This window comes from Bos javanicus, chromosome 21 (genome assembly GCF_032452875.1).
Source record: "Bos javanicus breed banteng chromosome 21, ARS-OSU_banteng_1.0, whole genome shotgun sequence".
NCBI lineage: Eukaryota > Metazoa > Chordata > Mammalia > Artiodactyla > Bovidae > Bos > Bos javanicus.
This window is the reverse complement of record NC_083888.1, coordinates 5,196,602-5,215,883: the sequence shown is the minus strand read 5'-3', so window position 1 is coordinate 5,215,883 and position 19,282 is coordinate 5,196,602. Positions and strand designations below refer to the sequence as shown.

General features: G+C 49.5%; 1 protein-coding gene across 1 annotated transcript in view; it reads left to right on the top strand.

The window, feature by feature from the left end:
- ALDH1A3 (aldehyde dehydrogenase 1 family member A3) overlaps positions 1 to 19,282 on the top strand; it is a 42,064-nt gene that overhangs the window by 14,990 nt on the left and 7,792 nt on the right. The window contains exons 6-12 of the mRNA XM_061394224.1: positions 387 to 515; positions 2,028 to 2,141; positions 4,018 to 4,120; positions 6,387 to 6,571; positions 15,700 to 15,864; positions 17,197 to 17,354; positions 18,170 to 18,244. Coding sequence (XP_061250208.1) covers positions 387 to 515; positions 2,028 to 2,141; positions 4,018 to 4,120; positions 6,387 to 6,571; positions 15,700 to 15,864; positions 17,197 to 17,354; positions 18,170 to 18,244 — 929 coding nt within the window. The remainder of the gene's footprint in view (positions 1 to 386; positions 516 to 2,027; positions 2,142 to 4,017; positions 4,121 to 6,386; positions 6,572 to 15,699; positions 15,865 to 17,196; positions 17,355 to 18,169; positions 18,245 to 19,282) is intronic.

Sequence of the window (19,282 nt, the reverse complement as noted above, 5' to 3'; positions counted from 1 at the left end):
CAGTTCTGATCATTGCACGCTGCTGTTGCTCCTGCTTAGCTGCTCCATTCATGTCTGATCTGTGTGACCCCATGGACTATATGAGGACCCCTCCAGGGTCCTCTGCCCATGGCAATCTCTAGGCTAGAATATTGGAGTGGGTAGCCATTCCCTTCTCCAGGGGATCTTGTGGACCCAGGGATCAAACCCAGGGCTCTCGTACTGCAGGCAGGTTCTTTACCCCTGAGCCACCAGGGAAGCCCCTGATTGTTGCATACTCCTGCGTAACCTCCTATACCCCGCATCTAAACCATGCAAAGCAAGTGCTCCATGCAGGCATCCCTGGGCCTTGGGGACGGCGTCGTGCGCAGCCCTGGGGCCCCCAACCCCTCTGTGTTCTGCTGCAGTGGAACTTCCCTCTGCTGATGCTGGTGTGGAAGCTGGCTCCTGCTCTCTGCTGCGGGAACACCGTGGTCTTGAAGCCGGCAGAGCAGACCCCCCTCACCGCCCTCTATCTGGGCTCTCTGATCAAAGAGGTGAGACGTCCCAGGAGAAAATGCTCTATGTTATCAGGAACATTCCCACTCCTGGGAGCCGCGCCACCGCCAGAGATGAGCCTGTCCTGCAGAGCCGGGCCATGCGTGCCCACGCCCTCCAGCTCCCGGCTGAGTGGGACGGGAATGCCTCCTGGTTTCACTTGGCAGCTGCTCCTCCCTGCTCCTGCTTGTGGCTGCTGAACTAGAAGGGACTCCATTCCTCCACCTGATCCTAATGAGAATGCTTATTCTGATGACGAGCTCAAACCTGTGGTCTCGGGCCAAATGTTTTGTCTAGAGAATTTACAAGGGGGTCGCTTGAGAGGTAACTTCTCCAGACCCTGTCTGTGTGGTGTCCGTCCTTCTCCTGGAGCTGTGACCCCCACCAGCAGCCCCCCAGAGGGGCTACTACGAGCCCCAGCCTCCTCCCCAGTGCTGGCTCTCGGACGCCTGTCCTCTCCCTGGCAGCCACCACTTGGGGAAATGAGCTGCCCAAAGGGCCACCTCCTTCTGGACACACCTGGCAATGTATTTCAGTCATTCTGTCCCCAAACTGTATGTTGCAAAGTTTTTTTAAAAGAAACAGGAAGAAAAGAGGGATGGGAGGAAAGGTCCATTCATTTCATCTCTTAGCCAGGCCAATACAACCAGGATGTGAAACATTTACTGTTTAGATGTAAGGCTGCAGAGCCAGCAACTAATCGGTTTTCCACTCTCCTCTGACCCGTGATGTGGGACCTGATGACATCATATAATTAGACTTACAGATTCTAAAGTCACAATTGTCTAAAAAAGTGTTTAGGAAAACTGAAGACTCAAGCACCATGTCCTAAAATCTTCCATTTCTGAATTAATGTGTTTTATCATAACAAAGAGAATGGCATCCCCCAGTGGAAGAGCATTCCCCCCACCCTCCAGCTCATTTGCGCTGCTCTTGGTTAATAAAAAGCACCTAGCATGTGCAGAGTACCACATTAATGAAACGTTGCTCCCCACCTTCAGGATGTGCTAGCTCTCAGAGTGACCCAGGTTCAACAGTCAGGGACTTTGAGGGAGTGAGACCATATTGCCATTTGGAACATTAATGGGACAGATTAAAAAAAAATAAGTTGAAGCCGAGGAAGTGTATTTTGCAGATGCCTCTGAGCCTGGGGGCTGTCACCAAGGTGTCCCTGCTCCCTCAACACACAGATACAGACACACAGAGAGAGACCCATACCGACTCACACACACACACACACACGCACACGCAGACACACACAGAATGGTGCTCTGCTGCAAAGGGCAACTGCCGTTTTGTTCAGAAGCCCTTCGGGGTAGGCAGCCCACCCGGAAGAGGGGTATAGGCCTCACCCTGTCCCACCCACTTGCTGGCTGACTGGGTCTGGCCCTGGAAAGGTTGTCGAACCTGGGCCCAAGCTTCCAGGTGAGGCTGCCACTCCACTCAGGGACCTCGCCCAGCCGTGGCTCTCCTAACCTCCTCCTCTGAACACCATCTCAATTTCCTGCCAGGTGGGATTCCCTCCGGGTGTGGTGAACATCGTGCCGGGATTTGGGCCCACAGTGGGAGCAGCAATTTCTTCTCATCCTCAGATCAACAAGATAGCCTTCACTGGGTCCACAGAGGTAACTCCTTACCGGCCGGGGGGGGCCACCGGCTGTCGCTGGGAATTTTTCCTTTAGAGGCTAAACTGTGATGCGTCCCTGTGCTAAATCTGACCCCACTTTAGTACATAGCAATAGTAAAAAAAAAAAAAAACGTTACTGGTCCAGTTTCCAAACTAAATAAATATCTAATTTATTTATTCAGAAGCCTCAGAAGAAAATACTGTTAGATAAGATAAAAATGTGAAATAGCCATAGGATAAACTGTATAATCAAGGTGAAAAAAAAAAAAAGCCTAGGGTGACTAGCAATATTGTAGTACTGATCACACATTTGAAAGTGTCAACTTTTGATTCAGAAAGTCCATTTTGAAGTAGCTGCTTAGCAACTACTGTTTCCATGAGCATGGAACGTCAAGGACGTACTTTCCATTATATTGTATCTATACTATATGATGCCATTACAATAAGGAAAGCTGGGCCATAATCTATTGCTAAAGCACACACACAAATAGTAAACTGCAGGAAAGTATATACCACATATACATACACACACACACACACACACACACATATATATATATACACACACATGTATATATGTTTCCTTGGAGAAAGAAACAGCAACCCACTCCACTATTCTTTCCTGCAGAATTCCATGGACAGAGGAGCCTGGTAAGGCTATAGTCCATGGGGTCACAAACAGTCAGACATGACTGAGTGACTAACACTACTATATATGTGTGTGTGTGTATATATATATATATATATATATATATATACTATTAATAAAAAGGTATGTGTAGAGAAATAGAAATTGCCTGGAAAGACTCCCAAGAAATTCTTACTGTGGCCTCCTCGGTAAGTCCTGGGGCATTAACAGATGAGGGGAGATAAAATCTTTCCCCTTTAATTTATATGCATCTATATGTGGAATTATTTCTAATGAGAAAGCACTTCTGTACTTAAAAAATAGATGGATAAAATCTCCCAGGCAATAAGCGTGCCTATTTCTCCTAGTTTCCTCCAGCAGGGGTCCCCAGCCCCTCTTCTGTGGCTGGAGAACAGGACCCTCAAGACGGAGACAGAGGGGTGGGGGCAGAGAGGGGGCCCCCGCAGTGGCTCCCAGGTCTCCTGTCTTCTGCCCGACAAGGGGCGCATCCCTGCCCCCGCTGCCCTCTCTTGGGACCGTGGGGCTGCCCGTGGGGCCATCTGGCTTGTCCCAGCGCACCGGCTCTGAGTGCCCTGCTTCATGCTGGCACCCTCCCCTCAGCCCTGGGGAGCCCAGCTCCGCCCCCTGCTGGCTGTCTGGCCCTAGGCCCCTGTGCGCCCTGGTCTCTGAGTCTGCCGGTCCTGAGCTGGTGGCCCCAGGACGAGGCGCTGCTGAGCCAGGCCCCCCTCCAGCAGTGTAGGGGTGACGGGCCCAGCTTACAGATTTACCACGGTGAAACGGAGAAGCCGTTCTCTCCCTCCTCCCGGGGCACTCGGTCGTGGGGTGCATTTCCAGAGGATGGGCACCTTCCCGTCCTGCAGATCAGGTCCCCCGTTTCTCTAGCCCTTGGAGGTCCCTCAGATCAGACCAAAGGGCCGCGCAGAGCGGCTGCCCCTCAGTCCCTCAGGCAAGACTAGCTGCTGCTGGCGGTAGGCGGCAGGCGAGGTCAGCTCCGCCGCTCACCGTGGGTGGCCGTGGGCGAGCCATGGGCCTTCGAGGCTCCAGCCCACTCCTGCAGGGAGCTGCTCAGAGCCTGGATTCCAGCCGGGTCACGGTCGGGTCCAGGAGGACACGCTGCGAGAGCCCAGGGCACGGAGGGGGCAGCACCACAGCCCAGGGCCTGCTCAGATCGTCCCGCCACTTCAGCTCTGTCTGAGGCTTCTCCTGTCTGGTTTTTATCCCGAAGGTTGGGAAGCTGGTTAAGGAGGCGGCCTCCCACAGCAACCTGAAGAGGGTGACGCTGGAGCTTGGTGGGAAAAACCCCTGCATCGTGTGTGCTGATGCTGACCGTGAGTCTCCCCACTTCCCGGAGTCGCAGAGGCTTCACTCGGTCCACAGCTTTCTCCTCACTTCCTTGCCTGAGTCAGAACCAGTTGAGGGAAAACAGGCACACGCATCGCAGGGACATTTCTCCACCTCGGGTCATCACACTGTAAATAACAGGCAGATGGAGACCCAAAGGCCAGCTTCACTGGCAGTGGGAAGCCACCCTGGAGGAGGGCATAAAAATGTGTAGCCACGAGGGCCGCCTGTTTCTGCCCTTCGAGGCTGAGTTTTCCTTCCCTGTCCCTGCAGAGCTGGGGCCGTGACAAGTGGGTCTGGGTCTTCTTCAGAGCCCCTGTGTGTGGGGGGAGGGGAGGTCAGGAGGAGGGGACGGGCACCCCCACAGGCATTCATCACTCTGCCCTCTAGCTCAGTGCTTCCTGCACTGCTTGCCGGCTCTGGAGGACTTGAGGGGTTCCTTTCTTCTTTGTCTCAAACCTGACAAATCAGAGGCCCGTGGCAGGGGCCCTCGGGAGTATTCTGCTGGCCTGGGTGCTGTCTTTCCCTTGACTGCCTCTTCCCTGGGAAAGCCTGCCTGTCCAGAAGCTTGTGTCTCACAATACAACATTAAAGTAAGCACTATTCTGGGTTGCCGTGTCCAGAAGAGGGAAGAAAGGGCCACGTCGGGCCGTGGCTGACCTGCTGGCAGGGTCAGCTGCCCAAGGTGTGATTTCTCAAGGACACTAAAACGCCTTTGCCTTGATGAGCACCTCCGTGCCTGCCCACTGGTGCCTGGGATGCCTTTCAAGCAGTCCGAAGCCTCCCGTTCCATGGTCAGATAAGGTTGGAATTGCACAATTCCCCAAGAAGAAGTGACCCTACCGTCGTTTCTGGCCCAGGTGTAGATCACTGGTAGCAGTTCTCCTCGCAGTGGGCTCCCAGCGAGGGAGAGGACTGGGCGAGGACTCAAGCACCCCCGAAGGAAGGGGAGCTGGGTGTGAAGACGGACTGCTCGTTTTCGCCTGGTTTGCAGCTTCCTACGGGAAGTAGGACCAGTGTTGCTAATGGTCTGTGCAGCCACGTGGGGCAGTCCTGGGTGCTGCCCCACGGTGACCCACATGTGGAGCTTGAAGCTCCGGTCTCAGAGAGCAGGACTCCTGTGGTGCCCTCCTTTGACTCCAGACCTGGGCGCCCCTTCTGCCCATCAGCGCACTCTCTTCCCTCCCAACCGGGAAGCCTGCAGCAGAAACACGGACTCCTGTCTGAGTGTTGGCTTGACAAGGGTCATAAACACCCATCTCCTGTTCCTCGGCTGGGCAGTGCCCGTCCACAAAATTCAATCCTGGCATAGCTGGCATCCCAGGCGTAGTATCAACAGTAACATGCCACCGTCTCCCAACACGGCAGCTGCCCGCCTCTGGGTGCTGTCAGGAAGTAAATGAGCTGTTCTGGAGCAGGGGTAGTTTGAAGCTGCCTAGGAGGAGGTGGGGTGCAGGCGGAGACAGAACCTTGTGACGCTGTCCTGCTGTGACAGTGACTGACACAGAAGCCCTTGCTGGGTAACGACGGCTCTTAAAGCCCAGAGCAGCCTTCCTCAGAGCTGCCCAGAGAGCAGACGTGGAACCTCCACCCATGTCCAGGGGGGCCTGGCTCTTGCTTTATGCGAAGCGAAGCTGCCCTGGATTTGGGGGGCGGGCAGGTGGGCTGTAGAAGCCCCTCAGCGGATGTCAGTGGCCTCTCTCCCTGAGTACCCTGCTAGTTCAGCTTGAGTACCTGGTTTTATTTCAGTGTAGCTCTACAGTGCAGATCCAGCCTTCATCAGGCAGAATCAATACATTTTTTAAACCCTTTTAAGTCACACGTAGTGTTGTGTTCCTTTCATAAGCTCCCCCTTGTCACTCAAGGTGGAAAATTTCGGCCCCTTGAAAAATTCTCACCAACTGGTCAACATCAATACTTACAAAAGGTTATTTTATAGACCACTAGTCCCCAGAAAAGGAAGGGGAGGGATCCGTGGGCAAGGGAGATGGGGATATGAACAGTCTCCGTGCTCATTAGCACAGTAAAGATGCTGAGACATCCAGCAGTCAGGGACCTATTTAACCCAGAACTCTGTGGACCCGAAAACCCCCTTTCCCATCCTCTGCTTTGGGGAAATGCTGAGCAAAATTAATTTCTGCACTGCAACCATCCCGAGGCCTGTTTTCCCGTGTGGGCAATTAGAGCTGCAGCTGTCGCCCGTCCAGCCCTAACGACTTAATCGCTTCCTCTCCCCGCCGCCCCTCCCTGCAGTGAGCTTGGCGGTGGAGTGCGCCCATCAGGGAGTGTTCTTCAACCAAGGCCAGTGCTGCACAGCCGCCTCCAGGGTGTTCGTGGAGGAGCAGGTCTATGACGAGTTTGTCAGGCGGAGCGTGGAGTATGCCAAGAAGCGGCCGGTTGGAGACCCCTTTGACGTCAGGACCGAACAGGGGCCCCAGGTAACTGAGGCGTCACGTCCCAAGTGCAAGTTGGGGGGTTAAGCAAGCAGGGCTCTGGCCCTGCGCAGCTCAGCTGTTCCCTGGCTTCAGGGTCCTTCTTGAAGCGAGGGCTCCCTTACCCGCTTGCCTGCCCACTGAGGGCTGTTGTTCCAATGCTGACTGACAGTTCAGTCCTGTCAGACCTTGGTAGGGTTATGAAATCAGAGTGGACACGCAGACACTCGACTCTTCACGGCAGGTAATACTGAGCTCTGGGCCTTGGCAGAAGGGAGGCATTCCTGGTTCAGAAGCCTGTGTGCCTGCACCCCCCAGCCAGAGGCACCTCTTCTCTGAGCCGCAGTGTCCCCAGGAGAGAGCCGCAGGCAGAGGCTGCTTGCTTAGCTGGCCTCTCTGCAGAAGCGAGTTAGAAGCCTGGCTGAAAGGCAGCAGAGTGCAGGTGGAAGTGGCACCTGCAGGAAGTGGCAGGTGGAGTCAGAGGCCTAGCGGTCTCCCAGCCCATGGGAGTTACAGGACGAGGTGACCATCAGAATCCCAGCAGAGAGGGCTCAGAGGATCGGGCTACATCTCTGAACAGCAGGAACATGTCTCTGGCGGCCTGGTTTGCGAAGCTAACAACAGGATGAAAATGATCATAACGCCGAGGTTTAATAACCTCAGGAAGAGGGCACATCCTGTATCACTTTCTAACTGTGCAGGGCAGCAGACGGATAAATATTTAAAAGAGGACAGCCTAACCATCACATGAATTATTGAAATGGAGCTCAACAGCAACCCACTTTACTTGTAGCCAAAGTCCTGCTCCAGCCAGGAAGTTTCAAATCACATGTCAGGACTCACCCATTTGCATCTGTCCCAGGAACTAGCGACTCACCCACTGTGTTGGCCCTGTGTGCTTCCACGGGAAGCCGTGGAACTGAGGACAAGTTTGGCTCTGGAATTTTGTGAAAACCACAGGCTCCTGCCAAACCTCAGTTTCCTCATCTGGAAGACAGAGCTATTGATGCATATTAAGGAAATTTCAAGGCATCTAATAAGTTTTTATTCTTTAAGGGGAGAGGCAGTAAACAGCAGGCTTCCTAAGCTAGGTGGAAGTGAATGTACGTGACTTCAAGCCACATCAGTTAGGTCTTGCTTGACCATCCTTGGGGGGAAGCCTTGGCTGGGGAGTGGGGAGGACCACGTGGAAAAGGTGTGTGTCTGGCCGCAGCGCCCACCTCTGCCTTGGCCCAGCCCACATGCTGGGGCTCTGGTGCCACGTGATCCTGGTGGAGAGGAATATCTCTACTTGTGGCCAACGCTCCGCTTCCTGTCAGGCCTCAACCCCCAACCTAGTAGTGGCCAGTGAGACAAAGTCCAGCGGCCTTGGTTGGATTTCAGGTCTGCATACAGACATGGCCACAAGTCATTATCGAATCTGCTGTGATTGTGAAGCTAATCCAGAATCCGTGGGAAATATGTGAGCTGATCCATCCTAAGGAATCCCTTTTACCCCATCATTAATCGTAAGTCTCTTTCCAAGGTTTCAGGCTTGACTTCTGAAGCCAGATATACAAATCTCTTCCAAGAGAGCGGAGTGGTGTTGATTTCATCAGTGCTTTTGATGCTGCTGAAAGTCCTATTGAAAACTCCCTTAAGCCATCTAACTTCAGCGTATTATTTAGGGATGCTGCTGAGTTTTTTTTTTTTTCCTCCCAAAGTGCTTTTCATCTACGTTAATAAGATTTTACTCTGAGAGGATTTACAGCTGTCTAAATAGTCCTGTCTATCTCATGCTAGTAAAACAACTAGCTGACCAGCTCAGGGTCCACTACAGGCAGCCGGCATGCTCCAAAATTATTCAAGTTTATTTGGCAACCGAGCAAAGAGATGCACGGACTCACACAGGCCACCTGGTGCAGGGCAGGGTCCCAAGTCCTCCCCACCCTCTCCTCTCAGCAGAGCTGCTCACTGCCTTGGCTACCCTTGGGCCCTGCTTCTCTATCTCTGGTGTGGCGCTCTGGCACAGCCCTCACTTCATAGCAGGTTCTTCTGCACTGTGAGACGGAAGCTGACATTCATGGAGGATTATTAGATTTAAACAACGTATTCACACAGACTGACCAGGGAGAGTCAATCTGGATGGGTAGAGTTTCCAGGGAGACCTAGTGCTGGCTGCAGGATAGATGGTCTTGGAGGCAGAACATGGTCAGCGGCCACTGAAGATCTGTAGTTTGCTGAAGCCCCACAAATCTCTTGGTCTCCGAAGAGGAGGAAAGAGCAATCCTGGCTTTTAACCCAAGACTTGGTTCATCCAGAGAGAAATTACCAGATTACCAGGCCTGTTGTAATTTGAATTACTTTTTGAGATGGCCGTACATACACATGGGGGGCTTACCAGGTGGCAGAGTGGAAAAGAATCTCCCTGCCAATGCAAGAGACATAGGAAACATGGATTTGATCCCTGGATCAGGAAGATCCCCTGGAGGAAGAAATGGCAACCCACTCCAGTATTCTTGCCTGGAAAGTCCCATGGACAGAGGAGCCTGGCAGGTTACAGTCCATGGGATCACAGAGTCAGACACATCTGAGCACGCATACACATACACTTGGTCAAAAGCCAAAATACATATAAAGGTCAATAGTGAGAAAGCTCCCTTCCATTCATTCATAGACATGGTTATTATGCTTCCCTCCATGGGTATCCTGTGTACTTAGTTCTTAGGTGAAAAGTCTCAGAATTTTTGTATATACAACCAAAATTGAGTATGTATACAAGAATGTAATATGAATTCTGGTCTCCCCTGTTTTTACCCCAGATACCTGTACACAATATTGTTTTGCACCTTGATTTTTATCCCCTAACAAGAAACTTGAAGAGCCTTCTGTGCCATGCCAAATCACAGGAACCTGCCTTGTTCTTTTCTATAAGTACATAGAATTCCACTGTATGAATCCAATAAAATTTTAGAAACATGTACTGATAAGTCTGTGGGTGTGTGCAATCACATACAGCACTGCGGAGTATGTCATTCTGCATGTGTGCAAGGAAATCCACAGGACAAACTGCCCAAGTGGGATTGCTGAGTGAGGGAACATTTGTAATTTCTATAAGCGTCACCAATTTACCTTCCAAAAGGATGAACCAACTCATGCTCCCACCAACCTTGCATGAGCCTGCCTGTTTCTCCAGCCTTACTAACAGAATACGTGTGGGGTTTTGCCCATCTGATAGTTCAAAATGATATCTCATTTGTTTTTAATGTACATATATCTCTTATGGGCTTCCCGGGTAGCTCAGCTGGTAAAGAACTTGCCTGCAATGTAGGAGACCTAGGTTCAATCCCTGGGATGGGAAGATCCCCTGGAGGAGGGCATGGCAACCCACTCCAGTATTCTTGCCTGGAGAAAGTCCATGGACAGAGGAGCCTGGTGGGCTACAGTTTATGGTGTCTCAAAGAGTCGGACGCGACTGAGCGACTGAGCACAGCACAGAACAGCGCACAGCATGGCATATCTCTTATAAGAGTAAAGAGGAACATGTTAGTATTATGTCTAAAGGTCATTTATGTTTCCTTTTCTATCAACCATGCGAGTGCTTTGCATATTTTTAACTTGTACTGCTGATCATTTTTTGTCACTTATAAGAATTCTTTGCATCCTAGAGAGATTAGCTTTATCTATTATGTGACTTGTCAGTTTTTTCCAGTTTGCTGTTTTGCCCTCTGACTTTGCTTATGATGCTTTTGCCTTCCTTTTTTACTTACTCAAAATTATTAATCTTTTCTTCTTGGCTTCTGCATTTCAAGTCATAGAAAGGCCATCAGCACTCCTGTTTCACCAAGGCATTCTCCCACCTGAGAGAATTTGAAGACTTTTTATGACTTCACCTTTCATGATTAAGTCTTTGATCTATTTGGAATCTATCCTAGTACAAAGTGTGAGGTATGGATCATGTTGGTATTTTAACACTGAATCCACATTTCATGAGATGACTGGTAAAGGGGCTTGCATGGTTTGTGCCCACTCTTTCAAAGAAAGCCAGCCTGTGCCTCAGGGACAGAGTCATCCAAATGCACCATTCAGTTCAGTTCAGTCGCTCAATTCAGTTCAGTTCAGTTCAGTCACTCAGTCATGTCCGACTCTTTGCAACCCCATGAATTGCAGCACACCAGGCCTCCCTGTCCATCACTCAAACTCATGTCCATTGAGGCAGTGATGCCATCCAGCCATCTCATCCTATGTCGTCGCCTTCTCCTTCTGCCCCCAATCCCTCCCAGCATCAGAGTCTTTTCCAATGAGTCAACTCTTCACATGAGGTGGCCAGAGTACTGGAGTTTCAGCTTTAGCATCATTCCTTCCAAAGAACACCCAGGACCGATCTCCTTTAGAATGGACTGGTTGGAACTCCTTGCAGTCCAACGGACTCTCAAGAGTCTTCTCCAACACCACAGTTCAAAAGCATCAATTCTTCTGTGCTCAGCTTTCTTCACACTCCAACTCTCACATCCATACATAACTACTGGAAAAACCATAGCCTTGACTAGACAGACCTTTGTTGGCAAAGTAATATCTCTGCTTTTGATTATGCCATCTAGGTTGGTCATAACTTTCCTTCCAAGGAGTAAGCATCTTTTAATTTCATGGCTGCAATCACCATCTGCAGTGATTTTGGAGCCCCAAAAATAAAGTCTGACACTGTTTCCACTGTTTCCCCATCTATTTTCCATGAAGTGATGGGACCAGATGCCATGATCTTAGTTTTCTGAATGTTGAGCTTTAAGCCAACTTTTCAACTCTCCTCTTTCACTTTCATCAAGAGACTTTTTAGTTCCTCTTCACTTTCTGCCATAAGGGTGGTGTCATCTGCATATCTGAGGTTATTGATATTTCTCTTGGCAATCTTGATTCCAGCTTGTGCTTCTTCCAGCCCAGCATTTCTCATAATGTACTCTGCATATAAGTTAAATAAGCAGAGTGACAATATACAGCCTTGATGTACTCCTTTTCCTATTTGGAACCAGTTTGTTGTTCCATGTCCAGTTCTAACTGTTGCTTCCTGACCTGCATATAGGTTTCTCAAGAGGCAGGTCAGGTGGTCTTGGATTCCCATCTGTTTCAGAATTTTCCACAGTTTATTGTGATCCACACAGTCAAAGGCTTCGGCATAGTCAATAAAGCAGAAATAGATGTTTTTCTGGAACTCTCTTGCCTTTTCCATGATCCAGCAGATGGTGGCAATCTTATCTCTGGTTCCTCTGCCTTTTCTAAAACCAGCTTGAACATCAGGAAGTTCACGGTTCACGTATTGCTAAAGCCTGGCTTGGAGAATATTGAGCATTACTTTACTAGCGTGTAAGATGAGTGCAATTGTGCGGTAGTTGGAGCATCCTTTGGCATTGTCTTTCTTTGGGATTGGAATGAAAACTGACCTTTTCCAGTCCTGTGGCCACTGCTGAGTTTTCCAAATTTGCTGGCATATTGAGTGCAGCACTTTCACAGCATCATCTTTCAGGATTTGAAATAGCTCAACTTGAATTCCATCACCTCTATTAGCTTTGTTCGTAGTGATGCTTTCTAAGGCCCACTTGACTTCACGTTCCAGGATTTCTAGCTCTAGGTGAGTGATCACACCATTGTGATTATCTTGGTCATGAAGATCTTTTTTGTACAGTTCTTCTGTGTATTCTTGCCATCTCTTCTTAATATCTTCTGCTTCTGTTAGGTCCATACCATTTCTGTCCTTTATTGAACTCCTTCTTTGCATGAAATGTTCCCTTGGTATTTCTAATTTTCTTGAAGAGATCTCTAGTCTTTCCCATTCTGTTGTTTTCCTCTATTTCTTTGCATTGTCGCTCAGTCATATCCAAGTCTTTGCGACCCCATGGACTGGAGCACACCAAGCCTCCCTGTCCATCACCAACTCCCGGAGCTTGGTCAAACTCATGTCCATCAAGTTGGTGATGCCATCCAACCATCTCATCCTCTGTCATCCCCTTCTTCTCCTACCTTCAGTCTTTCCAAACATCAGGGTCTTTTCCAATGAGTCAGTTCGTCACATCAGGTGGCCAAAGTATTGGAGTTTCAACTTCATCAGTCCTTCCAAAGAATATTCAGGATTGATTTCCTTTAGGATTGACTGGTTTGATCTCCTTGCAGTCCAAGGGACTCTCAAGAGTCTTCTCCAGCACCACAGTTCAAAAGCATCAATTTTTTGGTGCTCAGCTCTCTTTATGGTCCAACTCTCACATTCATATGTGACTACTGGAAAAACCATAGCTTTGACTAGATAGATCTTTGTTGATAAAATAGTGTCTCTGCTTTTTAATATGTATTATGGGTTTGTCATAGCTTTTCTTCTAAGGAGAAAGTGTCTTTTATTTACATGGCTGCAGTCACCATCTGCAGTGATTTCAGAACCCAAGAAAATAGTCTGTCACTGTTTCCATTGTTTCCTGTTATTTGCCATGAAGTGATGGGACCAGATGCCATGATCTTAGTTTTCTGAATGTTGAGTTTAAGCCAGTTTTTTCACTCTCTTCTTTCACTTTAATCAAGAAGCTCTTTAGTTCCTCTTCACTTTCTGCCATAAGGGTGGTGTCACCTGCATATCTGAGGTTATTGATATTTCTCCTGGCAATCTTGATTCCAGCTTGTGCTTTATCCAGCCCGGCATTTCACATGATGTACTCAGGATAGAATAAATAAGCAGGGTGACAATATACAGCCTTGATGTATTCCTTTCCCAATTTGGAAGCGGTCCATTGTTCCATGTCAGGTTCTAACTGTGACTTCTTGAACTGCATACAGGTTACTCAGAAGGCAGGTAAGGTGGTCTGGTAGTCCCATCTCTTGAAGAATTTTCAACAGTTTGTTGTGATCCACACGGTTAAAGGCTTTAGAGTAGTCAATGAAGCAGAAGTAGATGTGTTTTTTAATTCTCTTGCTTTTTCGATGATCCAACAGATGTTGGCAATTTGATCTCTCATTCCTCTGCCTTTTCTAAATCCAGCTTGAACATCTGGAAGTTCTCAGTTCACATACTGTGGAAGTCTCACTTGGAGAACTTGAGTATTGCTTTTCTAGCATGTGAGATGAGTACAATTGTGAGGTAGTTTGAACATTCTTTGGGATTGGAATGAAAACTGACCTTTTGCAGTCCTGTGGCCACTGCTGTTTTCCAAATTAGATGGCATATTGAATGCAGCACTTTCACAGCATCATCTTTGAGGATTTGAAATAGCTCAGCTGGAATTCCATCTCCTCCATTAGCTTTGTTCATAGTGATACTTCCTAAGGCCCCCTTGACTTTGAACTCCAGGATGTCTAGCTCTAGGTAAGTGATCAGACCATCATGGTTATCTGGGAATTATGATCTTTTTTGTATGGTTCTTCTGTATATTCTTGCCACCTCTTCTTAATATCTTCTGCTTCTGTTAGGTCCATACCATTTCTGTCCTTTATCGAGCCCATCTTTGCATGAAGTGTTCCCTTGGTATTTCTAATTTTCTTGAAGAGATCTCTAGTCTTTCCCATTCTATTGTTTTCCTCTATTTCTTTGCATTGATCACTTAGGAAGGCTTTCTTGTCTCTCCTTGCTATTCTTTGGAACTCTGCATTTAGATAGGTATATCTTTCCTTTTCTCCTTAGGTTTACTTATTTTTTTTATTCAAATTTGCTTAATTTGAGCCACTTGTTTACCTGAAACTCACAGCTACAGCAAACCTGTCTAACAAAACTCTGTCTCTCCCAGCCAGAGTGAAAGGGATTTACAACAGAGTCATGGTAAGAACAAGGTTCCCATGGACTTGGTAAGAAGGACCATTTTAAGTGGGGAGAGCACTTCCCCACCTTGAGTCTCCCAGAGAGGTGCCCTTTGCCAGCTGGTTGAGTATAGCATCCACAAGCTGGATATTTATAGGGTACCCTCCAGCAGAGGAGACCCCTTAATCAAAGTGGCAGAAAGTAGAGCTCTTCTGATGAGCTGGCTCCCCGCCAACCAGGAGCAGCCTGTCTACCCCCTTGAGCCTCTATTTTGTATCCATGGGTGATGAGTAAGGTCGTCAGCATTATTTCTCACTTCTCTGCCCTGTGGATGGAGAATTCCAGTAAGTGTTACACTCTGATCTGTGGTGCCCTAGGAGCAGTGTGCAGTTTTGCCAGATAAAATACAAGGCAACTAGTTCAAATGCTGAAGCTTAGGCTCCAATATTTGGCCACCTGATGCAAAAAGCCAACTCATAGGAAAAGACCCTGATGCTGGGATAGATTGAGGGCAGGAGGACAAGGGGGCAACAGACGGTGAGATGGTTGGATGGCATCACCGATTCAATGGACATGAGTTTGAGCAAACTCTGGGAGATGGTGAAGGACAGGGAAGCCTGGCATGCTGCAATCCATGGGGTCACAAATAGTCAGACACAACTTAGCAACTAAGCAATGACAACCCAGTTCAGATAAACAGTGGATACATTTTTAGCGTAAGTATCTCCCAAATATTGTTTGGGATTTGCTTATACTTTAAAAATCGTTTCTTGTTTTTTTTAGGAATTCAAATTTAATTGGGTATCCTGTGGTTTTATTTGCTAAATCTGACAACCCTAGAAAGATTCAAGAGTTAGAACCAAGAATATAACCACTTCAGATTTTGTTTCACCCATGGATTTGCTTAAGAGCATGGCTTCCCTGATGGCTAAGTGGGTAGAGAATCCGCCTGCAATGTAGGAGACACAGGAAATGTGGGTTCGATCCCTGGGTTGGGGAAATCCCCTGGAGAAGGAAATGGCAACCCACTTCAGTATTCTTGTCTGGAAAGTCCCATGGACAAGGGCGTCTAGCAGGCTGCAGTCCAGGGGGTCGCAAGTCCAGTTGGACTTGACTGAGCGACTAAGCACACAGCACCCATGGAGGGGGTCAGATGTATGAATACACTCATACCTGGAGAGGATGAGAACAGCCCATCTCTCCCCTGCCCCAGAGAACCTAGATTTGTGCATTGGAGCTACATTTGCATACAAGGCACATCTGGTCCATGAATTTTGTCTTGGCTAGAACATAATGAGGTCAGCCACCACATAGGAGGCTGTTGGACACATAACGCTGGCAGCCAGCATTCAGAAAGAAGCCAAGCTTACTTCTCTCTGTTTTACAGATTGACCAGAAGCAGTTCGACAAAATCCTCGATCTGATCGAGAGCGGAAAGAAGGAGGGAGCCAAGCTGGAATGTGGGGGCTCCGCCATGGAAGACAGGGGGCTCTTCATCAAACCCACCGTCTTCTCAGAAGTTACGGACACCATGCGGATTGCCAAAGAGGAGGTCAGCAGGCTGTGAGGAAAACCATGTCCTGTGCGAGCTGGGGCCCTGGGAGTGGGGAAAGGGGCTGGGCCTTTCAAAAAGAGCCTTCTCCAGGGCCAAGGGATCCCCGAAGCCTTTGGGAAGGGAGTGTTTTCCTTGCTCTGAGGTCTTTTCCCTCTCCTTTGGAGTCCTCTGGGCGGTCGTCCTGCCCTGGGACCCATGAACTGTGTAGAGCTTGTCCTGACCCCCACTTCCATGCTTTGCTCATCCTCTCTGGGAACAACAGTCCCTCTTCTGTGCTCTGACGTGTCCTCAGGTTAGCTGCGGGTGGAGAGCCTGTGCTCTTACCAGAAACTGAGCCAGGGATTCAGGGCCCAAAGCCTCATTCACTCCACCAGACCAAACCTAAATGGCAACTGTTCATCCCAAAGACCTGTCCTGACTAGAAGTCTCTTAGAAGTTGTCCATCGTGGGCATCCTTGGAGTGGTGGAAATTAGGGTAACTCCCGTAAGAGTATAATTCTGTCTTTCGGGGCCACTGTTAAGCTAGCTGGAAGTGGTTCTCACCTGGGTCCCAGGTGCTCGGCCTCCAGGCTGTGGCATTTTTGGGGGCACATGAAAGAGGGAATCACTGCCAGAGTCTTGCTGGTATGAGCTGTTTATACACATTCTTCTTGAGATTTGGGGGAGTTACTAACTGTACCGTGATGGCATGAGACTCAGCTGTTTAACCTCTGTGAGAGAAGCTCATTGGGAACCGGGGAGGTATTTTGGCAGGCTGACACTGTCCTCCTGAGCTGTGGTGCTGAACACTGAATCCATTACAGGCTCCTTTCAAAATTACCTCTGAATGTTCGTAACTCTTTCCTTTTATTTGCTGTGCTGCAGATGGTGAGGAACACAGCCTCATTCCTTCCCCTGGGAATTATTAGGGAAACATTTCAGGGCATCTTCCTTGATAGAACACACAGCACAGAGGCCAGGGCCCATAGTCTGTGCCTGCAAACACCCTTCACAGTAACTTTCCAGGGATGACTTTCAGAGTTGTCTGTGCGTCCCAACACGCAGAGGCTCCTCTGAGGCTGGGACCTCTAGATGCCCTGACCACAGTGAGAGGGCTTCCAACCAACATAGTATTTTGGTGGTTATTTTTTACTTTTGTTTAGTTCAGTCTTTTCCTTCAGATTTCAACCATCGCACAGCTAAAAAGAATGCTTGGGTGCTGTCCTTCACTCTCTCCCATGGGTGTGAGCACTGGGTGTGTGAAAAGAGCATACATGAAGGAGGTGCCTGCTCAGGGCACACACGCTTCACTCCGCAGCCTCTCATTGCCATCCTTCCAATTAATCATAGATTTTTGGACCAGTGCAACCAATACTGAAGTTCAAAAATATTGAAGAAGTGATCAAAAGAGCAAACAGCCTTGAATATGGACTCACGGCAGCTGTGTTCACAAAAAACCTCGATAAAGCACTGAAGCTGGCCTCCGCGTTAGAGTCTGGAACTGTTTGGTAAGTAAAGCGTGAGTGCCCAGCCCCTGAGCTGCTGGCCAGCCAGTCTCCTTACCCTTCTGGTAAGTAAAGCGTGAGTGCCCAGCCCCCGAGCTGCTGGCCTTCCAGTCTCCTTACCCTTCTGTGAGCAGAGAGCTTTCCGACTTGCGTTATGCACCACACACGTCTGAGCATGTTGCCCCCTCCTTGTGACCACCTTCTGAGCAGGATGGTGTCATCATCTCTTCTCACAGCTGAGGGACTCGAGATGCAGAGAGACTGAGTGACTTGTCCGGGGTCACACAGCCAGCACACGGCAGAGCAGAGCTCAGAGCCAGCCATTCAGCTCTGATGAAGCTGGTGCTCTTGACCAGTGCGTTGGACCTCCCCTTTATATTCTAAGTGCAGCACATGTTCTTGTGCAAAGTATAGATGAAAGTCTCTCTTTCATCTGCTGATGACACTATCCTCATTTTAAAGATAATCTTAGAAGATAAATGTGAATTGGAGGCCAAGAAGCAGGAGAACTTTGAAATGAATCCTGTCTCTTTTCAGAGCTGATTCTTATTCCCTCAGCAAAATTCGCTTCTTTTTCTCCCCTTGTCATTTCCTTCCTACCCCCGTGAGAAGATTTATACTTAACAATATTCAAACTTTAGTTTCTGGTGGTGAGAGCAAGAAGGCAGAGATTGAAAACACAACTTTCCTGGTATAAAACCTGGACACAGACCATCGCTTTGGCAATGCTCTGCACCTGGCACCTAGTGCCCACAGCACTCAAGGGCCGGCCCAGTCCTCTCCCGGTGACCACGAGCATCTCTCTGTTCTCTTTCCAGGATCAACTGCTACAATGCCATCTATGCACAGGCTCCGTTTGGTGGCTTCAAAATGTCAGGGAATGGCAGAGAACTGTAAGTGTTCTTGTCACTGCACGCCTGTCCGCAGGGCAGATGGAAGACTCACTAGGTCCACAGGGTAGTTGCGGGTGCTTGGTCCAGAGCCCTGCCCTGTGCTCGTGTGTGCCAGCCTGGGTCAGCTGTACCCGCAGGCTGGTGGTCCTTTCCCTCTGGCCTGGGCTGACCCCCTGTCTTCTGCCCCTCTCTCCCTGCCCCACCTGCACCATCCTGCCCCAGGACTGACCCCCAGCCTCAGCAACCCCCAGCACCCAGCCCATTGCAGCTGTGCAGCAGCAGGTGCTTGAACCTCCGCATGAGGACAGGGCAGGGCTGGGAAAGCCCACGGCAGGGAAGATGGGCACTCTCTGTGGTCAGGATGTGGCCCTCCTGCCCACTAGCAAGGTCTCAGGACGGACCCTGGGGTCTCGGGCATTTCCCTGGAGGGGTCCTGCAGCACGCTGAGAGCAGCCTGTCACACTGCGCGCTCCTCCATGGTTTCCTTCTGTCTTGCCCTTTGGGAGGCCGTGCCCCATCGGCCTAGGCTGTGGTCTAATGTGTCAGGCCCAAGATAAAAGGCCCCGCCTCCTGATTTCTTCACATGAAGGGCCGGCAAATTTCAGGCAGACACACACGTGCAGTCCATCGCAGGTGGGTACTGCTGCCATCCCTATTTTCAGATGAGAAAACTCAGGGAAGTCCTGTGCCTTCCCAGGTCACACTGCCAGTAAGTGACAAAGCTGGGACTGGACTCTTTTTTATTAATTTGTGTACTCACTTATTCATTAGCTGTGATGGGTCTTCACTGCTGCATGGCCTTTTCTCTAGCGGCGGCTGGCGGGAGCTGCTCTTCGTTGTGCTGTGCGGCTTCTGACTGCAGTGGCTTCCTTTGGGCATGAGGCTCCGGGGCACGCCCTTCGGTAATTAAGGTTCTAGAGCACAGGCTCGATAGTGTGTCATTGGGCTCGGTTGCTCTGTGGCATGTGGGATCTTCCCAGACCGGGGAAGCAACCTATGCCTCCTGCCTTGACAGGTGGCTTCTTTCTATCCCTGAAC